General features: G+C 36.7%; 1 protein-coding gene across 1 annotated transcript in view; it reads left to right on the top strand.

The window, feature by feature from the left end:
• The window catches only part of RARS2 (arginyl-tRNA synthetase 2, mitochondrial), a 75,232-nt gene that overhangs the window by 34,597 nt on the left and 18,058 nt on the right, over nt 1-22,577 (top strand). The window contains exons 9-11 of the mRNA XM_044676369.1: nt 11,558-11,716; nt 12,686-12,792; nt 18,771-18,866. Coding sequence (XP_044532304.1) covers nt 11,558-11,716; nt 12,686-12,792; nt 18,771-18,866 — 362 coding nt within the window. The remainder of the gene's footprint in view (nt 1-11,557; nt 11,717-12,685; nt 12,793-18,770; nt 18,867-22,577) is intronic.

Below are 22,577 nucleotides of genomic sequence, written 5' to 3'. Positions count from 1 at the left end.
CTGAGAGAAGGAGCCAATCTGATTTTGTTTTAGTATCTTTTATTTCCATTGTCTAGCATAGTGCCTTGCATCCAATGGGTGCTTAATTCAATCCAGTAATTACAGGTGCAAAGCACTGTTTCTACAAAAGAAAAGAAAAAATAACCCCCATCCTTGAAGAGCTAACAGTCTAGTGGGCAGACATATTTACACAAATAAGTAAAAAAAATAAAATTTGTAGATGAAACTATATACCAAATGTTAATAAGAATATTAACAAATTTAAATAAGAAGAATATTAACAAGTTGGAAGATGTGCAGATTACTGAAGGGATTTATTTATAAATTATTTCATGCAAGACAAGGCATGAATTAAATGAAATTTTGGCATTTTTTTCATAATGTTGTACTCTTACATAACTGATAGTTCATTATAAGACTTCCCTGATTCCTCTACTCACTTATCATCCAACTTAAAATGTTCTCTATTCCCTCACATTTTTCTAGAATATCACATTCTACCCTATTCTTATTCTGTCTTCATTAGGCTTATTTTGAGTTGTCTAATTCCTTTAAAATTTTTTTCAAAGCACTTCATTTGCTATGAACTACTCCTCTGATTTCTTTATTAGATTGTAAGCTCCATAAGAATGAGGACTGTTATCTCTTAGCTTTATATACCCTCTAATTAACATAAATAGTTGCCCATTGAAGACAGTCAATAAATGTTCATTGAATTAAATGGGTCTGGTGAGTTTTAAAGCATCTGTTCCCTTAATGAAGAGATCAAAACTTAATTGAAAAACTTGCTTTTGTGTTATTAACAAATGCTATTTATAATTTTAAATCATATGTATGTTTTTAGTTTTGTTTTTGTTTTTTTGTTAATTGTATTTCGGGTCTTCATAATACAGTTAATTCAGCATAAAGAGCTTATAGTGTTTTGCACAATAAAAATGAGTAAAGCATTTTTCTAGATTATAATGTATCCACAGTTGAAAACTATAAGAATACATATTACAGAGAGAATTCTTTTTATATCATTGAACAAATTAGGAAACATGGCTTTTAGTGTATGAATGAAAATATTTTGTTCTGTTTTTACATATTCTTGCACTGACTTTCTCTGGTGTCTTTGTCCCACTCTAACTCTCTATAGGTCAGTCTTTTTATCTTTATTTCCCCCATCAGTCCCCTCACCTGGTGCTTATCTCTTCATTTGCCCAATTGAGCTCTAAGCTTCACTTTTCTCTCCTTTCCTTTAGGACTCACAAGGAAAATTGCTCCATGTAGGTTCTGTTCAGTGTGAACTTCACTATTTGAAGTCCTTTGGGTCAGAAGCTTTATTTTTTTCAGTGCCACATGGGAAGAAGCATCTAGCACTTAGGACATTTTTGAAACAGATGAGAATCTACTTGAAGATAGTTAGAATTCACATAAGGGAAAAATATTTTTAAAGTTTTTTCCCTTTTTATATTAAGTAAATTTTTCTGCCATAGGCTTTGTAGTTGAACTGAACACTTGACAGTTTCTAATTCTCAAAGGGCCTTTAAAGGATTATACTTTTTTCCTTTCAGTATGTTTCTGTACTATAGATAAGTGATTATATTTTTACTTAGTAGATTAGTAAAAATATTTTTGTCCTCTTTCCCTATAAGGAGTTAGACAGATAAGAGGTTGAAATATTAATAGCCTTTCTTTATGATTGCCTATAAATAAGATATGCTGCTTTAGTTCCCAGAATTATAACTCTCTTGTTTTTAAAGCTGTTGGAAGATGAGGAGAATTTATTTTTTTTTGAGGAGCACTTTTTAAAGAGAATAGTCACTTTAGAACGTATTCATGCCAACAGGGAACACTTGCATCACAAAAAAAAACAAAACAAATACAAAACAAAACTGCCCATTGAGACTTTCTTGCATTATTAAGGGATCATTTTAGGTATTTTATCAAACATGACATAGGAAAATTAATTACCTTATAACAAGGAGTTCTAAAATTCAAATTTTCTGTTTTTCTAACAGCTGATGATAAGGTGTAAATGATAAAACCTAAACTGTCAATTACTTTCAACATTTTGTTTCATTTTCTGCATTTTAAGAGTTGGGGGGAATAGGATACTTTAATTACACTTCATTTCACATATAAAAAGATCATAATTGATTGGAGGAATTTATGAATAAGGAACATGGAAGAGAGAAATATCTGTTCTGTTTATAAAAACAGGGAAAAAAGAATGACATTAGTATTTGTTGTTTTTAGAAATATCATTTTCCCAAATAAGTTTCTAGGGGGAACATTATGAAAAAGATGAAGGGACCCTGCCATTATACCTTTCCTTTTGTTTATAAATGGCATGAAACAATCTAGAGGGATGAGTTAAATTTGGACTCATTCTCCCTCCTCCTGGTGCTCCTGGGGTTGTTATAAAATAGAATTTTGGCAATCTCATCGCTTAAAATGGCAGCCTATTGGTTATTACATTTTTGTGCTAATTCTTTTGAGAGCCTATTTTCCATTTTTAAAATGATTCTTTGCCACTGTAAATTTCTTCATATATTAACTTTTGAGCCAAATGAATTATTGTCTCCACATCATTTTCAAATTTCCATACAATTAGTTAATGCCTACAAAGAGCTATTTTCTAATCCTCAAGTAATGAGTGGTACCCATTCAAAAAGCTAGGGTGCAGTACCAGAAGGACACTTTTTTCTGACTTGCAGTAGTCATAAAAGTGCCTTTAGATAATTCCCTGTGGTATGTCAAGAAATAACCCATCTATTATTGCAGAATACTTTGTTCTTCTGTCCTGGCAGTTCAGGGCCTCACCCAACACTGATAACATGGTGGGAGACAGGGTAACCACAAAGTTGGGAGTACTCAGGATGTTAGAAATTAATTTGGGGAACAACTGATAAGAAAAAAAAATAGATACATTGACATTTCTTTTCTTCCTTCATGAGGTCTATTTCACATTGCCTTTTTCGTAGTCATTTTGGTCTCTTTTTCATATTATTTATATCTTTCATGTGGTCTAAAACCGGACAAAACCGGACATATGAGATTAATAAAGACCTGGCTCATGCTGAATGTAGTGTTAGGATTATATCTCAGCTTCTCTGCTCCCTATTCATATTTCCAGGTTAGTTCATTTAGTTATTCCAGTGCCTTTGAATCCTATTTTTTTGCTCCAGTTTATTTCATTCAAATAGTCCTACATGTGATACTCCTTTCCACCAGTCTTTTGGGAATATAGCATTTATTTGGGAAGAAGTAAATGTCATATTTCCTTTCAAGATTGATCCATTTATGGATGAATGCAAAGATATATTAGTTGGTCCATAAAAATAACTCTATTTATATAATTTCTAGTAATCACCTTCATTTCATGTTGGTTACAATAGTATGCTATGATCCTGCATGTGCCCTTTTTTCCTATCCAAATTTCCAGACGTTAACTGATGGATGGTTCTTAATGATTTATACCTAGCTGCTACTAGTTTTCCTCTCTGGAATGGGATTCCATAGTAACCTACTTGGCCAACAAGTAATAATGTGAGTCTTTCCTTAGAATGTTCCACAAGAGGACCACTCAGCTTTTATTTCATATATATTAAATCTGTTTTATTATTAAGCACTACAGGAAAATGTACAACAAAACAACAATAACAAGCTGAAGGAGAAAGTTACAAAGGTCAGTCTTGGCCCTGATGCACAATTATATGAAATTAGGTCTTATTCTGTGTGAGTGTGGTAAAATAGAGGCCAAGACTTGAATCGTTTGTATAGCTGAGTTCAAATCCCGGTTCTTCCACTTAATATCTGCGTGATACCCTTGGCTGAATAACTAAACCTTTCCCCAAGTCAGTTTCCAGAACTGTAAAATGGAAATAATAATGTTTAACATTTATATAGTGCTTTAGACTTTGCAAATCACTTTATATACTCATTTGAGCCTCACAATAGCCCTGTGAGTGAAGTGCCTCAGTTATTAGTATCCCCGTTTTATAGATAAGTGGTTCAAAGTGGTTTTGACTTGCTTAGGATACAACTTAAATGTTAGAGATGGCATATGAGCTTGGATCTTTCTGACTTCAAGTCAGTTCTATAACTACTATATTAAAGGTACTTGTACTATCTTCACAGGGTTGTTATGAGAAAATTGCTTTTTAAGCCTTAAAAATGCTGTACAAATAGATATCATTATCTCTTTATTTTACCTCTTCTCCTGAATGGCACTATCCCTCTGTGTTTCATCTGCAGTCATCAAGCCCATTCCTTCCTGGGATGGGTATTGGTGGTGGGCTTAGACTTGTTCTTGTTTTTATTAAATACATTCACCATAGTAGATCTGTAGTTATCTCAGCGCTTCTGGAATCTAGAGAGACCACACACACACACACACACACACAAACACACACAAACTCACACAAACATAAACACACACAACTCAGCTCTGGGATGGAACTCCCGGTCTGATAGGTGTGCCCTTGGATCCTGATTATAGGATATGTACTAATGGCATATCTGTTAGCTGCCAGCCATCTAGCAGCCCTTGTTCTATGTGGTTGTCACAGGTGGTAGCTTCTTACATATGCTTCATTTTTCTTCTCTCTGGGAGATGCTTGCTAGAATCCAGACTCGTTATTAGAAAATGCTTTGACTTAATACAGCTTACTACCCACAAGGGTAAAACCTGGCACAATATACCTATTCTGCAAAGTTACTCTTTTGCCTTTAATACTGACAGAATTTTCCTTTTTTCTTTGATTATTGTGGTATTTGGCACATAGTAGTCACAGATTTTAATTGACCATTGACTATTGCTTCTGAATTGTTTTCCCAGAGCAGATTTACCATTTTGCCTGATTCTGTGCTCTATCATGGGTGCAGTTAGTTGGGCTTAAATCTAATTAGGATGTTTTGTGGTAACCTAAAACCTTCCTGGAGATCATGTTGTGATTAATAACTGTAATAATTAACAGAGAGAGCCAATAACCAATGTTATAATAGAGAGGGAGAGAGTCTAAGTCTATGAGTTGGTGACTCTCTCCTCCAGCACTCTCTTCAGGGCCGATTATGCACTGCTGAGGTGCATAAGGGGGTGTCACTCCTAAACTGGTTGACCTGGATGGTTGTGCCACCCCACAGGAGTTGGGGATGAGGCTTCTCTATAAGATGAGGTACTGGGTACCCCAATCCGATTCTGAATGAGGGCAGGATTCATGTAAGTCTCCCCCGAGGTCAGTCAACTTCGCAGCAAGTGGTCTGACTTCAAGTTGGAGGCAGCCAGACCAAGCTGTGGTTCCCCTTCCCCTCGTTGTCACTCAGGCTCTCTGGAATGCTATCTGACTAATGAATGGCTTTTATTGGCATCAATATAGGGATTGGGGAAAGGGGTGAGTGGCAGAGGGATTTGGGGATGCCCTCTTCTCTATTTCTATGGGGTCCGTCACTCGGGTGGGAACCTTTGGGGTTCCACTCCCAAGCATCTCCTTCCCTCGCCACTTCTCCTTTAGTTTCTATTTCCATTTCCTATTTCTATCCTTTTCTATAATTGCAAAGTCAAACCGGAAAGGGTCTCTCAGCAAGGTTGGGAAATGGGAGAAGGAGACTAAGAGATCGCTCCCAAAATGGAGTCCGAACAACTTAGCTGACTCGATGATTGAAGTCTTGCTGGGTGAGAAGAGATGGGATGCCTCTGACCAGGGAATCAGGGTATCAGTGTCCAAAGAAAGATCCTCAGGAAGCCCTCAGGACTAGATTCAAGCTGAGATGTTCTCCTCCTCCCTCTCTCAGTCCTCCGCTGGTAGTTTTTTCCCCTTCTTCTTCCTCCCGAGAATTTCCCAGAATCTTTCTCTGGCTCCTCCTGTCCCATCCACCTTACATAAATTCCATTCTTACATGACTCATAAATTTTTTTTGTTAAAGTGGTATTTTCCTTTTACAGTTATTATGTACCTTTTCTCATTGCCTTATCTTTATACATACTCCCTTTGTGTCTTTAATTTTTCTCTGTTCTTATAGGCCTGGTTTCCTTATAAAGTAATATTCCTGAACAGAAAAACCAAAAAAATATTTCTTTCATTTGCTTCTGGCATGAAGTAAAGAAAAAGTTTTACAATAATTCTTTTTCCTAAATTGACTGGTAAGTTAAATAATTGGACTAGACACAGACAGATGTTTCCTTTTCAGAATTTGTACTGGAAATTAAAGGAAAACATTAATTATTGGCTTGGGCACTAACAAAATGCCCTCATTGGAAAGTAATTTCTCAGGTTTTCTCCAAAGGCTCAAATATTCATCCTCCTTTCTGTATTTTGGTAGTAACTTCTATTGTCTATTTAATTCCACTTTGTTTTAATGTAAAAAGGTGGATTCCATATTTTTAATGTTCTATTTGATTAAAAGAAAAAATTATTTTGTTTGATTTTATTTGTTGGAGTGGTGAGATGTTAAAAGAAAACATTTTAATTATTGTTCAAATATGTTAAATGATAAAAAAAAATTAGGAGAAAAGAGCAGAATCTTCATACCATAAAGGAAGTTTATTTGATTTAAAAGAAGCTTGTTATAGAATAACTTCTTACTTAGCTTTTAGACAACTTGAGTCCCCTGGGAAAAAATAAGTCAGATGGTAAGATCCTGGTATAACTTAATCTTTAAGGTAATTTTCTCTCAGCACGAACATAAAAAGGTTTTACTCCACTAAATGGTGGTAGAACACATTTTTTAAGAGCACTTTAAGGTTTCATATGTTAACTCACTTGATTCTTACAACAGCCTTGTGAGTTAAGTTTTTTTTATTGATACTTTCTTATTTTTACATTCTCGTAATGGCCTTAGACATTTACTAGCTGTGGAAACTCTGGGCAAGTCACTTAAACTTTGTTTGCCTCAGCTTCTTCATATGTAAAACAGAGATAATAACAGCACCTACCTTCTGTGATTGTTGTGAAGGTCAAAGGAGACAATATTTATAAAGTGATACATAATAAGATCCATATAAATGTTAATTATTGTTGTTATCTTCAGTATCCCTTCCTCACTCTCTCCCAGAAATCCATCCCTTATAACATATCATATATATACACATATATGTATTTTTTTAAGACAAGGAAGAAAAGAAAAAGATGAGGTGAAGAAATAGCACAACTGATTGATACAATGAAAAAGTCCAAAAACATGTACAGTATGTAAGCACTCACCAAGTACCACGTGCTGTACTAGGCACTAGGAATGGAGAAAATGAATAGTGCATCAGGGAATTTGCATTCTGTTGGTAGAGACCTAGCAGCTACATATATAAAGTAATGGCAGAAGTAATTTCTTTTATTTATTTATTTTTTTATGCAAAGATATTTTATCTTCCCAATTACATGTAATAATAATTTTCAACATACTTTTGACAAAATTAAAAGATCCAAACTTGTCTCCCTCCTTCCCTAACCTGCCTCTACTCAGAGACAGTAAGCCATTTGATTTGGGTGTATTATGTGTGTATCATCATGCAAAGCACACTTCCATATTGGTCATTGTCGTAAGAGCACACTCATAACTCACCAGACCCCCAAATAAAACCGTAAATACGCTGATGGGACAGAGAATCTGCTTTGATCTGCATTCATCTGACTCGGCAGTTCTTTCTTTGGAGGTGGGTAGTGTGATGCCAACCCATTTCTGAGGGAGAGTGCTAACCAACCAGTGTTAAAAAGAAAATGAAGAAGATATATCTTTATAGGGGCAGCTGGATGGCTCAGTGGATTGAGAGCCAGGCCTAGAAACAGGAGGTCCTAGGTTCAAATCTGGCCTCAGACAATTCCTAGCTGTGTGACTCTGGGCAAGTCACTTAATCCCCATTGCCTAGCCCTGTAACAAATAAAATTAATATAGAAGGATACATATAAAGATATTAGGGTTAAAAAATATATCTTTATATATCTATAGATCTTCCTCTCTAGATCTGGGAGGATGGATGGTGTGTAGATCTTAGATATAGTATGAATGAAGGAGGGATCAGGTGCCCAAAGGTCTAAGGTGATTATAGCTAGTGAGGGAGGAAACACACACTCCTCTCACAATAGCTATGAATGTATTCTATCCCTCTCTCCCTGACAGGCTTGATTGATTAAGCCTGTCAGTTGCTTCCTTCTAACAGTTGCTCAGGTTGGGACCCGTGAGAGGTTAGGTAGATGGTTAACCTCACTAAGCCCAACCTGAGATTGTATTAATTGTTGATGGGTTATTGTTTGACTATTGGAAACATTGCTATCTGACTGCATATTCATTCTCCCCTTCCCAAGGGCTGTGGTAGAATAACTGCTGAGGAAAGGTACTTGTTGGTAAATCACTGTATTATCTATTAATGAGGAAAGGAAAATAAGGTAATAGGTTTGAAGATCTGGGAACCCTATTGCTGTTGTTTGGCTACTAAACTAATTGTTGATCAAGTCTGGCTTGATTGCTAGGCTGGTTGAAGCTGGAGGTCTTCACCCTCTCACTAACTCTGACCTGACCTGGCCCCAGTCAAGCCAGAGATTAGGGAAGGTTATTGATGTTGATGTTGTTTGATGATCTATATATTCTCTCAGCTCTCCTATCAATGGTGTTGATTGATCACTAGCTGTCTCTCAGTCAGGTACATGTTACAAGTTCAGGCCTACCCTCTTCCACCTTTCAACTCCCTCTGTCCCAGTTCTTGCTCTGAGCTTTGAGCTCGAAGTCAGAGACCTCCAACTGTTGTTCCTAGGGGGTATTTATAGGGTGGAATCAACTGACTTTTGCCCCTGGGTCACAGCACCTGGAAACATTCCAAATTCTCAACTGCCAGCCCTGTCAGTCAAGGTGGCATCCATCTTATCCCAGATAATGATTTTAACACCAGGGAGAAAAAAAAGACTTGAGGAGGACTCTAGAGCTCAACTTTGAAGTAGCCAGTAGGGATTCTGAGAGGGAGAAATAACGAGGGAGGTCATTCCAAGCCCGGGGACAGCCTGTGCAAAGATGGGGGAATGGGGATGGAATGTTGAATACAGGGACTGGCTTGGCTAGAACACCCAAGTTAGGGGAATAGTGTATAATAGCCTGAAATAATAGGTCAAAATCAGTAGGGAGCCACTGCAACTTCTTCAGTAATGGTCTAACATAGTCAGGTCTGTGCTTCAATAAAATCTGTTTTTGCAGCTGTGTGAAAAGGCTTAGAGAGGAGAGAGACTTAGAGTCCAGAGGCCAGTTAGGCATTGAAATAGGTTGGGAGGGAGGGGAGCTTAAATTACATTTGTCTCAATATCAAAATTCCAATTTAATAACTTCATCTGTATTTCCTTGTTCTTAAATGGACCTCCCAAAGTTACCTTCAAAGTAGATTTTCTCCAACTAAAGGGCTTATAGCAACTGAAATTAAAAATTCTTGCCCTTAATTTTAGAGCTGCATTGTCTTAAATCTATTTCATGAAGCAAGATTTTTTTTTCTCCCAAACCAGGATAAATGTTGATAGAATTAGTCTCACACTTTTTTATGTTGCAGACTGTTTGATAAATGCTTACTAGGTTGGCCTATTGTGCTGTTTGATATTCTATGCCTTGTGATTTTAAGTAATCTGCAGTTTAAACAAATGCCAAAATTCTTTAATCTTGTTATAATGGTTTCAGGAAGGATTTGGAGAGGTTTTTTTAGAGGATAGAAGAGGGGGTTGTGGAATACTTTTATTTTCAGCTTAAAGAAAGCAAAACAGACCCTAGAGGAATCTTCATTTTTTCATATCTAAGACTATTATGTTCTCTGAAATCTCTGGACATATTAAGTTAATAAGTATGCAATTACCTAATCAAGACAGTTTCAGGAATCTTGCTTTGAGGTTTTAAAATATATTTCTAACACTTTTTGATAGTTCTGAAATTTTAGAACTATTTTTCGTGTTGGCATTATGTGCCTATATATGCCACGTATAAAGCAATATATATGAAAGGTAAATAATGTACTAATACTTACACCCTAATATCAAGCAATAGAAAGATAGGTAGGCCAGGAACTGGGAAATCTGCAGCTTATGCACATTCCTGACCTTCATTTTTTCCAGACACTTATTAAATGTGTGACCCTGAGCAAGTCATGTAACCTCTGTTTGTCCCAGTTTCCTCGACTGTAAAATGGGATTATAAGAGCATTCAGGGTTGTTAGGATCAACTGACAATATTTGCAAAGCACTTAGCATAGTGCCTACCACATAATAAGTGTTTAATAAATCCTTTTTTCTTAGAGCTTGTACTTTCGCCCCCAAGTTTACTTCCAATATTCCCCATGTGTAATTTTTTAAACAGCCTTTGCATGTTGCTTTCCTGTTAGACCATGAGCTTCCTAATGGCAAGGACCATTTTCACCTTTCTTTGTGCTTAGCACATAGTGAGTGCTTTAATTGCTTAAAAGCTTTTTGACTTGAAAGAAATACAATGAATAAAACAATCTCTATTCAAAAATACTTTACGTTCTAATGGATAGAGTTAGGGAGGGAGGTCACTAGTGCAGATCAAGAAATGCTTCTTGCAGAAGATAGTCTTTGAACTGCTTAAGGGAAAAGACAGGTGGAAAAAGGAAAGGAGTGTTTTCCAAGCATGTCATATGGTTAGTATAAAAGTCTGGAGATAGGAGATGGCATTGTTGGCATGTAAGGAATAGAAAGAAGTCCAGAGTTCAATTTTAACTTTAAATGAAAAGTAATCATTTGGGGGAGGGGAGCAGGGGTGTTTAAATGTATAATATATTCAACAGTCTAGTTTCAAAGCTATCCTATTTGTCTGTGACTTCCATGAACTCCCTTCTGCTCTTTTCTGCACATTTTAAAAATGCTTTATCAGTTTTCTTTCTTTTTTATTTCCATGCTATGTCACCAGCTCATTCCTCCCCTACAATTTTCCCCCTGCAAGAAAAAAAGAATTTTTTAATCTTCCCTTGTAACAAATAAAAGTGAAAACCATACATTGGTTATATCTAAATGTGTATATTACATTATTCACCTTTAGTCAGATGGATTCATCTGGGTCAGTGAAAGACTTAAGTCATCCAAGGCAGATTATTGCTCCTTGCTTTTGTCCAGAAAATGAGATGCCATACTGTTTCCCTGAAGTTCATTCTGATAATTTTGTTCATCTTGGATCTTCTTTTTAGCCAGCCAGGATCTTCATAAAAATAATAACCTGCCTTCTTTTCTCTAAACTGAACAGCTTCACTTCCTTTAACCTTTTCCCAAAGTAATACCAGAAAAATTCAATTGATATTTTGAAAAAGAGGGCAAGTTATGCAGTCAGATTGTGTAATTTATTTTTTCTCTGTGGCATTTGTTGTTTTCTTTGTCAGAGTTGACAGTAATCCATTGTGGTTTTTTTTTTAATTTTCCTTTTTATTACTACAAGCTTGACCACCATTGATAAATATGAACCTTTCCCTATACAGAATAGAAAAAGACCAAGTCCTACTCTTCCTTGCTTGTCTGTGTTACCTAATGAACTTCTTTCTGCTCTCCTTTGATGATTATTTTAATGATTCATCAGTGCTCTTTTCTTGCTTCCCTTTTGTTTTTAGGTTTATGTACAAGTTAATAAGGAAGCAGCAGATGATGAAAGTGTGGAGAAATCAGCCCGTGAGTTCTTTCATCAACTAGAAGCGGGTGACGAACAAGCACTTTCATTGTGGCAAAAATTTCGGGACTTGAGCATTAAAGAGTATGTCCAGATTTACAAGGTATGTGGAGGCCTCTCCTAATCATAGTGTGAGGCAACATGAGGTTAGAGCCTGTGCATTTATGCAAACCCTGGATTAGGCACTTCCTTGAGTAACTATTTAGTTACTCATTTAGATGACCTTCGATTTTGAGACATTGAATAAAACTTAGGTCATTTGAAGATGTCCTTTACTGTTCCCCTGTGACTTAAAATTCCTCTCCTTCATCTTTTTCCCCTCTCTCAATCTCTTCCCCCCTTCTCCTTCTCCTCATCTCTTCTTACTTTTCCCTTTTTTCCTCATTAGACTCTACCTCTGATAGTTATAAACAGAATTTAACCTCTTTCTTATCCGACAGGACCCCAAAACTTGATGTTAGGGTTTTGTTTTGTTTTGTTTTAATCATTGTCTCAAAATATACAGATCAAATGGTTTCTTTATACCTTGTTTGCATGATTACCATATCTGTGAAAATGTAATATTTTCAGAGTTACCTGAAGCTAGGTCTTAACAAAACCATTAAAAAATAATTAAGAAGAACCTTTTTTAGAATGGGTTTCAAAGAAAAAGCTAATATGTCCCAAATAACACAAATATCATGGCTTTCATTGTGTGTGATTTTTGTCTCCTTGAGCATCCCATCCCAATTTATTATCTATTTATGTCTAGAGGAATAACTCCCCCTAAAGCTCCCATTATTAGACCTCCAGCACATTGAACTGATAAATTGTTCTTAAGAAAAATCAGATGATTCCTCTCTCTTCCAGGATGTGAATATACCACTTTTATGGCATTCTTGACCTAGCAATATGGAACTTTTCTTTTTTCTTTGATAAATTAGAGGACCAGTCTAATTTTTAGTTTTATTTAAATGTAAATCAAGTTTTCTTCTTTTATCCTTTTATGAGACAGTAGGGCAACCCAACCTCTATCTTACAAAGAATTAAATTTTATGTTTTACCCTGACTTTTTGTTTTTGGAACTTTATAGAGACTAGGCGTGCATTTTGATGAATATTCAGGAGAATCATTTTATCGAGAGAAATCCCGGGAAGTCTTAAGGTTGTTGGACAAGAAAGGACTCCTTCAGAGAACAAAGTATGATCAAAATAATTTTTCTTGCTCATTATGTCGTATACTTTGAAATGGATGCATTCTTTTAGTAATAAAATACTTCAATTTTTCAAAGTGATTTCATGCATGCAACAACCTAGTGACAAAGAATTGATGTTATTCTCATTTTATGTTGAGAAAACCAAAGTAACAGTTTGCCTAATTCACAGCTCCTTAATGGCATAATCAGACAATTAGCAAGTGTTTTTTAAGCACCTCCTATGAAAATGATGTTTTATTAGTGGAGACAACATGATTTATATAAGGTAGGTTTTTTTTTTTTTGGTGAGAGAAAAGACAAGCCACTGGGAAATCAAGAAAGGCCACATAGCAGGTGGTGCTTGAGTTAAACCATTTAAGGAATTTCAGGATTCCTAGGAATAGATGAGGAAGCAGTGTTCTATAGGCATGGGGGGCAGGTTGTACAAATAATAATAGTTAACATGTAGCACTTTAAAGTACTTTATATATATACTATTTCATTATAGCTTGAAACTATTATTCCCATTTTACAGATAAGGAAACTGAGGCTTATAGAGGCCAAGTGAGTTTCCTTGGATCATGTAGCTAGTAAATATCCAAAATGAGATTTGAACACATGCCTTTCTGGCTGGTTTGATTGGACCCTAGATTGCATAAAGACCAGTGATAAAGCTTGTATGAAGAGGAGTGTAATAGGCTGAAAAGGTAGGTTGGAGCCTGATTGTGAAGAGTTTTAAATGCTGTTCAGAGAAATATGTGTTTGACTTTAGAGGTAGTGGGCAGCCCAAGTCAGAATGCATGTTCCAGAGAACCTCCCTTTATTCCTTTTCAGTTAATGATGACTCTTTTCTCCTCAAGTATAAGAGACACCCTTTAGGAATATCACTTAGAAGCTTTTTGTAGATTGGATTGGAGAAGGAAGAGACCAATTAGGAGGCTGCTAAGGTAAGAGTCTAGGTCATAGGCGACAAGAACCTGAACTGGAGCCATGCCCAGTTGGGGAATGGATTGGAGAAAAGAAGATAGAAGGGAGAAATATTGAGGAACAAATTGGACAACACTTGGCAATTGGTTAGCCACACAAGGTGAGGGAGAGTGAGAAATTGAAGTTGACCCTAATGATGAAACCTTGGGGACCACAAAGTGGTCATACCCTAAGCAGTGATGAAAGACTTTTAGAAGAGGAGTTCTACCATATTAGATCTGAGGTGCCCACGGGATATCCATGTGTAAATGTCCAGGAGGCAATGAATGATGCCCAAAGTGGAGCTCAAAAAAAAAAAGACAGAGGCCAAATACAGATCTGCAAGTTATCTGCATAAATATTGATATGAGAGGGAAACTACTAATGCCACTAAGGGAAAATGAATAAAAATAGAAGAAAAAGAGGGCCCTGGTCATTTGGGGACATCTATAGTAGGAAAGCACAGCAGGATGGTGATATTACAAAGGAAGGAAATGAGCATTTATATAGCACCTGTTATGTGCCAGACACTGTGCCAAGCATTTTACAAAGATTATCTCATTTAACACAACAGCTCTGGGAATCAGGTGTTATTATTATCCCCACTTTACAAATGAGGAAACTGAGGCAAAGGAAAAGTAACGTGTCCAGGATTACATAACTAGTACGTGTATCTAAGGCCAGATGACTTCAGGCCTGGCATTCTATCCACTGCACTCCCAGGCCTTCCTCTGAATTTACCTTCCATTGATAATTGGGGTGGGGGGTGTATTTTATGTGTACATGGTTATTTGCAATTTGACCTCCCCATTGGAATGTGAGCTCACTGCACACAGGAACCATGTTTTTGCCTCTCATATTCCCAGAGTTTAGCATAGTGCCTGGGATATAGAAAGTGTTTAAAGACTCCTCGTGGACATTCTGACTGATATCTAATAACTATTTCATAAGGTTATTGTAAGAATCAGTTGTGCTAATGTATTTTTTAATGCTCCGTACATTATAAAGCACCACATATGTTATTTTATAAAAAGTAAACCATTATTCCAATGTCATTACTAAATTATGAACATTTTAAAATATACATTATTCATAATATATTATTATTGTTATATTATGAACAACTTCGTTTCCTAGATTGGATAACAGCATACTCAGTAAACTCCAGTGTCTCCCTGTCTCCTCCAAATCAAATTCAAATTCTTTGGCTGAGTTCATCCTCACCCAGCATCCCCCAACCTCCCCAACACTTTCCATCCTTCTTATGCTTTACACCTTCCACTTCCACATACCCCTCAGTCCGCTCTTCTCCTGCCGCTGTCTCTGAGCTCTGGGCATTTTTGTCTTTCCCCATCCCTTCAATGCTCTCTCCTGGGTTCCTCCTACTGGTTTCCCAGGCTTCCTTTGACTCCCAATTAATGTCCCACCTTCTATGGAAAGCCTTTCCTAATGGCTTTTAGATCTAGAGCTTTCTCTTTGTAAATTATTTCTTATTTATTATAGGTTTATTTATTTATTTATTTACTTATTTATTTGGATTTTTAGAAAAATTTTCCATGGTTACATGATTCATGTTTTTACTTTCCCCTTCACTCCCTCAAACTCCCCCCCCCCCATCGCCAATGCACATTTCCACTGGTTTTAACATGTGTCATCAGTCAAGACTTATTTACATATTATTAATAGTTACATTGGTGTGGTCCTTTTAGGTCTACATCCTCAATCATGTCTGCATCAACCCATGTGTTCAAGCAGTTGCTTTTCTTCTGTGTTTCCTCTCCTGTAGTTCTTCCTCTGAATGTGGGCAGCGTTCTTTACCATAAATCCCTCAGAATTGTCCTGGGTCATTGCATTGCTGCTAGTACAGAAGTCCATTGCATTCGATTTTACCACAGTATATCAGTCTCTGTGTACAATGTTCTTCTGGCTCTGCTCCTTTCGCTCTGCATCAATTCCTGGAGGTCTTTCCAGTTCACTTGGAATTCCTCCAGTTTATTATTCCTTTGAGCACAATAGTATTCCATCACCAATATATACCACAATTTGTTCAGCCATTCCCCAATTGAAGGGCATACCCTCATTTTCCAGTTTTTTGCCACCACAAAGAGTGCGGCTATAAATATTTTTGTACAAGTCTGTTTATCTATGATCTCTTTGGGGTACAAACCCAGCAATGCTATGGCTAGATCAAAGGGCAGGCATTCTTTTATCGCTCTTTGGGCATAGTTCCAAATTGCCATCCAGAATGGTTGGATCAGTTCACAACTCCATCAGCAATGCATTAATGTCCCAATTTTGCCTCATCCCCTCCAACATTCATTACTCTCCCCTGCTAATAATTTTAGCCAATCTGCTAGGTGTGTGGTATCTCAGAGTTGTTTTGATTTGCATTTCTCTAATTATTAGAGATTTAGAACACTTTCTCATGTGCTTATTGATAGTTTTGATTTCTTTATCTGAAAATTGCCTCTTCATGTCCCTTGCCCATTTATCAGTTGGGGAATGGCTTGATTTTTTATACAATTGATTTAGTTCCTTGTATATCTGAGTAATTAGACCTCTGTCAGAATTTTTTGTTGTAAAGATTTTTTCCCAGTTTGTTGTTTCCCTTCTGATTTTGGTTGCATTGTTTTTGTTTGTACAAAACCTTTTTAATTTAACATAATCAAAATTATTTATTTTACATTTTGTAATTTTTTTCTAACTCTTGCTTGGTTTTAAAATCTTTCCTTTCCCAGAGATCTGACAAGTATACTAATTTGTGTTCACTTAATTTACTTACAGTTTCCTTCTTTATATTCAAGTTTTTTCACCCATTCTAAATTTATCTTGGTGTAGGGTGTGAGATGTTGATCTAAACCTAATCTCTCCCATATTGTTTTCCAATTTTCCCAGCAGTTTTTGTCAAATAGTGGATTTTTGTCCCAAAAGTTGGGCTTTTTGGCTTTATCATACACTGTTTTGCTGACGTCATTTACCCCAAGTCTATTCCACTGATCCTCCCTTCTGTCTCTTAGCCAGTACCATATTGTTTTAATGACGAATGCTTTATAGTACAGTTTAAGATCTGGTACTGCTAGGGCCTGTTTTTTTTTTTTTTTTTTTAATCCAAACTACCACTTTTGAGAACTTTGTGTTCTGGGGCAGAGCCTTTAACTCCTCTGAGCTTTGGTTTTCTCAGCTTTAAAAATGGAATTATAATAGCTACACCATCTAGATGACAAGGTTGATAAAAAACAATCAATTTGAGATCATGTATATATGCTTGTTTATAATTTTTAAATGTTATAGAAGTTAATGTCAGCATCACAAAATTGAACTAAATTATCCCCTAAAAAAGGTATTAGGTATGTCATTCCTATGTCTTAGCTCCTTACGATCAAGAACAAATTTTTATGTTTGACATTTAAAATCTTTCACCACCTGGATCCAGCCTGCCTTACTAGAGATTTCTCCCCGATCATGGATATTACAGCCCAGCCACATTGACCTTACTGCTCACATGGCACATGTCTGGGAACAGAATGCCTTCCCTTCCTCGTCTTTGCTTCTTAGCATACAAAGTTTCCCTCAAAGCTAAATTCAGATAATACTTTCTACATGAGTCTTTCCTCATCTCCTCCCTACTACCTCTCCTTATTACCACTAAAATAAGAAAGAACCATATATTTATTTTGATTGTAAGTCTTAATGCATAATGCTCTCCTCCTAAACGATTGTCAGCTCATCAAGAGCTGAGTTGCATTTCTGTGTTTCTGTTTCTAATAGAGTAACTGATACATGTTGGGCATTTCATAAATACTTGTTTTTTGAGTTTATTTTGTACCTTACATTTGACAACACATTGAACTGATTCTAGAAATTAGTCTTGTATTGAATATTACATATTAGTTGTTGAAGAAGCTGGATTTTGCTTTGTGCTACATGGTTGTCTTCCTTTTTAGTTGAATGCTGCTATATTACTTTACATATCAGAAATTTAGAGAATAGTTTTTTCTTAAAAAATTAAAATTGATTTTGTTTTGACACAATTGACATTTGCTGGCAAATATCCAAGCAAACCACCATACGTAGTTCAATTCTCCAAAAGCTAGTTTATTGATCTTTAACAGAAAGGATTTGTCTTTTAACTTCAGGACTGTGGTGCTACCATTAATTGGAATCTTATTGTCTCTCAGTATTGGCTTGGTTATATTGTAGTTATGGTTTGTGTTCTTCTGGTCTTGTTTTCCTGTATCATTTTATATAAGTCCACATGTTCCTCTCAAGACTTCATATATATTCCTTGCAGCACAATTATATTCCATTAAATAATTGCCAATATTAGTAATAGCTAATATTTATATAGTGCTTACTGTGTGCCAGGCACTGTGCTAAACTCTCAACAATTATTGTCTTATTTGCTCTTTGCAACAACCCTGGGAGATAGGTGCTGCTATTATCCCCATTTTACAGATGAGGAAACTGGGGAAAATAGAACTTAAGTGACTTCCTTAGGATCACTCAGTTATTTAAGCATCTGAGGCCATATTTGAAATTAGGTCTTTCAGACTCCAGGCCAAATGCTTTATCTGTTGTGCCACTTAGCTATACCTTTCAGTTTGTACTACAGTTTTTATTTAACTTTTACACAATAAAAAGGCCCATAACTTTCTTTTTTTGTTTTTTTTTTAAGGAAGGCCACATGGTCTGACATCATAACATAATAAAAATTATAAGTTGATTGCCATTTCATTCTCAAATATTGAATCATGCTTCATCTTTTTAAATATATCCATAGTTTCCATCTTCTCTATTAATAATAGAAACTAAAATTGATTTTTGTTGAGAGTTTTATGTTAGAAACGGTGTTTTTTTTTTTTTTTGCAAGGGGGAACACAAATATTGGCTTTCAAATTTCCAAAAAGGCAATTCTAATTTTATTCTTTTAAGCAATGGATTTTAGCTTATTACACCATTTTTATTGCATTTTCATAGTTTCATGTATTACTTCATGTTTTACTTTTTGAATTTATAGAAAAGGAACAGCTATAGTAGATCTCTCTGGGAAAGGAGACCCTTCCTTGAGCTGCACCGTAATGCGAAGTGATGGGACTTCTCTTTATGCAACCAGGTTGGTGACTTCTTCAAGAATGACCTTTAGACGTGGGCATTTTCACATGTTCTTTGATCAGTAGTGAATGTGGAGACTATGGATTGAGAGCTAGGAGGGACTTCATAGGTCGTTTGGGGAAAGCCTATAAAATTCTAGAGCATGCTTCCTTACCTGCTGAAAACAGGGGCCATTATTCATGGGAGGGGAGCTTAATTATGATCAGACTAATGAGTGGAGAAACGGAGCTTCTTGGGAGCAGGGTCTGTTTATTACATTTCTTTGTATCCCCTGTACTCAGCACAGCATCTGGCACAGTAGTAGTTGCTTAGTCAGTGCTTATTGACTGGTTGATGTGGAAGATCCTGGCTAAGAAATCTTTAGGATACCAAAGCATATTTAGAGTTTAACACCACAAGATTTCCCCAGGCATTGTATCAATAAATTCTGAATTTAAAGTAAATATTTTCTGTTTCAGATATCTTCACTAAAAATAAATACCTTAAAATTGACAGCATCCCTAATATCAGTCAACAAATAATTATTAAAAACCTACTATGTACCTAAAACAGCACAAAAGAACAGATTGTCCCCTCACAGAGCTTACACGTCTTTAGTGGAAACAAATGGATTGAAGAATGTACAGGACATAGATACATAGGTCAATATCTGGATATGTATGTGTAGACACACAACATGGTTAAATACACCTATGTATATATGTACACATACATACAGGATAATATATCTACACACACACACACACACACACACACACACACACATACACACATACACACAAAATAAATTAGTGGAAAGGATTGCAGGAGCCGGGGAGAGGGGATTAAAGGAAAGTATTCATGGAGAAACAGGATTCTAAACACTGAAAGGAGGTGCCAGTGCCTGTGAGACAACCGGAGCCGCGCCTCAGAGACCAGAGAGGGAAGCATTGTGTGTGAGAGAACGAGGGCCACTTAGACTGGACACGCTGAAGGGGGCCGTGTGGGTTAAAGCTTGAAAGGTTGTTGGGGCATGCTGGGAAGGACGCGAAATGCCAGGAATGTGTCATCCTCCTGCTTTAGGAAAATCCTGCAGCTCCCACCTTCCAGGCCTTTTTCCTCTTGAGGGGGTCACCATTTGAGATCTCAGAGTCCTCCACTTCTGCATGGCCCTCACTCTTCCTATGTGGTCAGTTCAGTCCTGTGCCCACATTTGCTTCTTTCTCTCTCTCTCTCTTTCCCCACTTAGCTGTGAGCTCAGCCTTTTACCAATGACTGTCCTAGATGCTTAATGAGTCTCTTCCTCGAAGCTCTTCCCTTCCCAGCTGAAAAATTCACGCCCCTTAAACATAAGCCCAAGCATGCCAATCTGCCAGAATCTTCAGTGTGGGGCACAGACCAGGTGCTTTTGTCCTATGACATCACTGTGTTGGGCTCAGTGTACATACAACCACTTGTGGCTCATCGGCCCCGTCGGAGCTCAGGAAGCTCTACCACGGGTTGGGCACAGCTGGTTGATAGGAACATTTGGAATGGAGAGGAACTCTACCTTTGTTCATCTCATGTTTCTTTTGAGTTATAAATGTTTATTGAATAAGTAATACATTCAGCTTACATAATACCTTATTTTAAGGCTCTTCCTTATTATAGTGATATAAGTAATGGCTTAAGTAGATATCCTAGCACCTTTTTTCTTTTATCATCATTCTTTGCTATTATCCATTAGAATGAAACTTGTGGAAAGGAAAACTGAATCAAGCTTTTGGCACCTTTTTCAGTTAATACTTTTTCCCATAATCCTATTCTCTTACTTCAACTGTCAATGCCCCTCCTGTTACATTCTGACTGCTATCTGATCCATCTTGGTCGGCCGAAGTGCCAAAAGTTTGATTCAATTTTCTTTTCCACAAACTTGATGACAATTGTCCATTAAAAGTTATGAGGTTGAGGGGTGCAACTGGGTAGCTGGGTAGCTCAGTAGATTGAGAGTCAGGCCTAGAGACAGGAGATCCTAGGTTCAAATCTGGCCTCAGACACTTCCCAGCTGTGTGACCCTGGGCAAGTCACTTGACCTCCATTGCCCACCCTTACCACTCTTCCACCAAGGAGCCAATACACAGAAGTTAAGGGTTAAAAAAAAAAAAAGTTATGGGGAGCAGCTGGGTTGCTCAATGGATTGATAGCCAGACCTAAAGACAGGAGGTTCTGGATTCAAATTTGGCCTCAGATACATCTTAGTTGCATGATCCTGGGCAAGTCACTTAACTCTCATTGCCTAGCTCTTACCACACTCTTCTGCCTTGAAACTGATATGCAATATTGATTCCAGGATGGAAGGTAAGTATTTAAAAACAAACAAAACAAACAAATACAATCCGGCCTCAGACACTTCCCAGCTGTGACCCTGGGCAAGTCACTTGACCCCCATTGCCTAGCCTTACCACTCTTCCACCTATAAGTCAATACACAGAAGTTTAAGGGTTTAAAATAAAAAAAACAAAACAAAACAAAAAAAAAAAACAAACAGGGGCAGCTGGGTAGCTCAGTGGAGTGAGAGTCAGGCCTAGAGACAGGAGGTCCTAGGTTCAAACCCAGCCTCAGCCACTTCCCAGCTGTGTGACCCTGGGCAAGTCACTTGACCCCCATTGCCCACCCTTACCAATCTTCCACCTATGAGACAATACACCGAAGTACAAGGGTTTTAAAAAAAAAAACAAACAAATAAATGAATGAATGAACTGTTAAATAAATAAATAAATAGAAGTTATGAGCTAGGTTTATTGAGCTCACTTAATTCTGGGGTAGTACAGACAGGAAAAAGAAGCCTCCTATCTCTGGGGCTATAATTTTATGTGACTGTACATACAACTTGTATTACGTGTTTCAACCAGGTTTTTCTAATTGGTGATTCCAAATAGCTCTTAGCAAATAATTTTTTCATCTTCGTTAATTTTTTTCTTAAGTCAGCAGTTTATATTTTGCTTTCTTATGTCAGTGAGCATTCCATTTCTTAATTTAGTATATTTGTATGCCAATTATATGTCAAATAGGGCAAGTAGGGAGAGAGGAAGGAGGAACACCATTTCTACTATAAATATTCATTACTATTAGCAGGAAAGCAAAGATTACAAGAAATTTCTCAATTCTAGCAATCCTGTGGTGCTAGAAAAATGACCAAGAAAAATGTAATAGGCCTTCAGATGAAAGCACAGATTCCAAGAAAGGGCTAGAAACATTCCCAGTGCCCCTTATCAGACTCTGCCATAAAACACCCACAATTCTTTGGCATTGCCTTTCTGGATTTTTCTAAGTTTTCACCTCTATACCTTTTAGGGTCCTTTGACAAAATTAAGAAAATTACACAGTGCAGGTGTTGTTACATTAGGTTTGTAAAATATTTTAGATGTAAGAACATTGCTCTTATGCCCTGGATAGCCCAGGTTCAATATGTAGTTATTTTGCTTTTTTAAAATAAGTAAATAGTTTAAAATTTGTTTCCAAACAAATAATGTCATGCTATAGAAAATAAACATTTGTCATAGATGGTACTGTTGATTCCATTTACCTTCCCAACATCTGCCATTTAGTAATAAAGGCAACAGTAAAATTTGTGCATGTTGTAAAGGTACTTTTGTGTGTAAGTTAAAAATTATAAATGACCTTTCTGCATCCCTCAGATTGACAAAGTCTTACTCTATGTCAAATTCTTATTTGGGATAAAATATCTGCCCAC

The sequence above is a fragment of the Gracilinanus agilis genome, chromosome 4, assembly GCF_016433145.1.
Source record: "Gracilinanus agilis isolate LMUSP501 chromosome 4, AgileGrace, whole genome shotgun sequence".
Lineage (NCBI taxonomy): Eukaryota > Metazoa > Chordata > Mammalia > Didelphimorphia > Didelphidae > Gracilinanus > Gracilinanus agilis.
The sequence above is the reverse complement of the archived record's forward strand: the minus strand, read 5'-3'. Positions and strand labels throughout refer to the sequence as shown.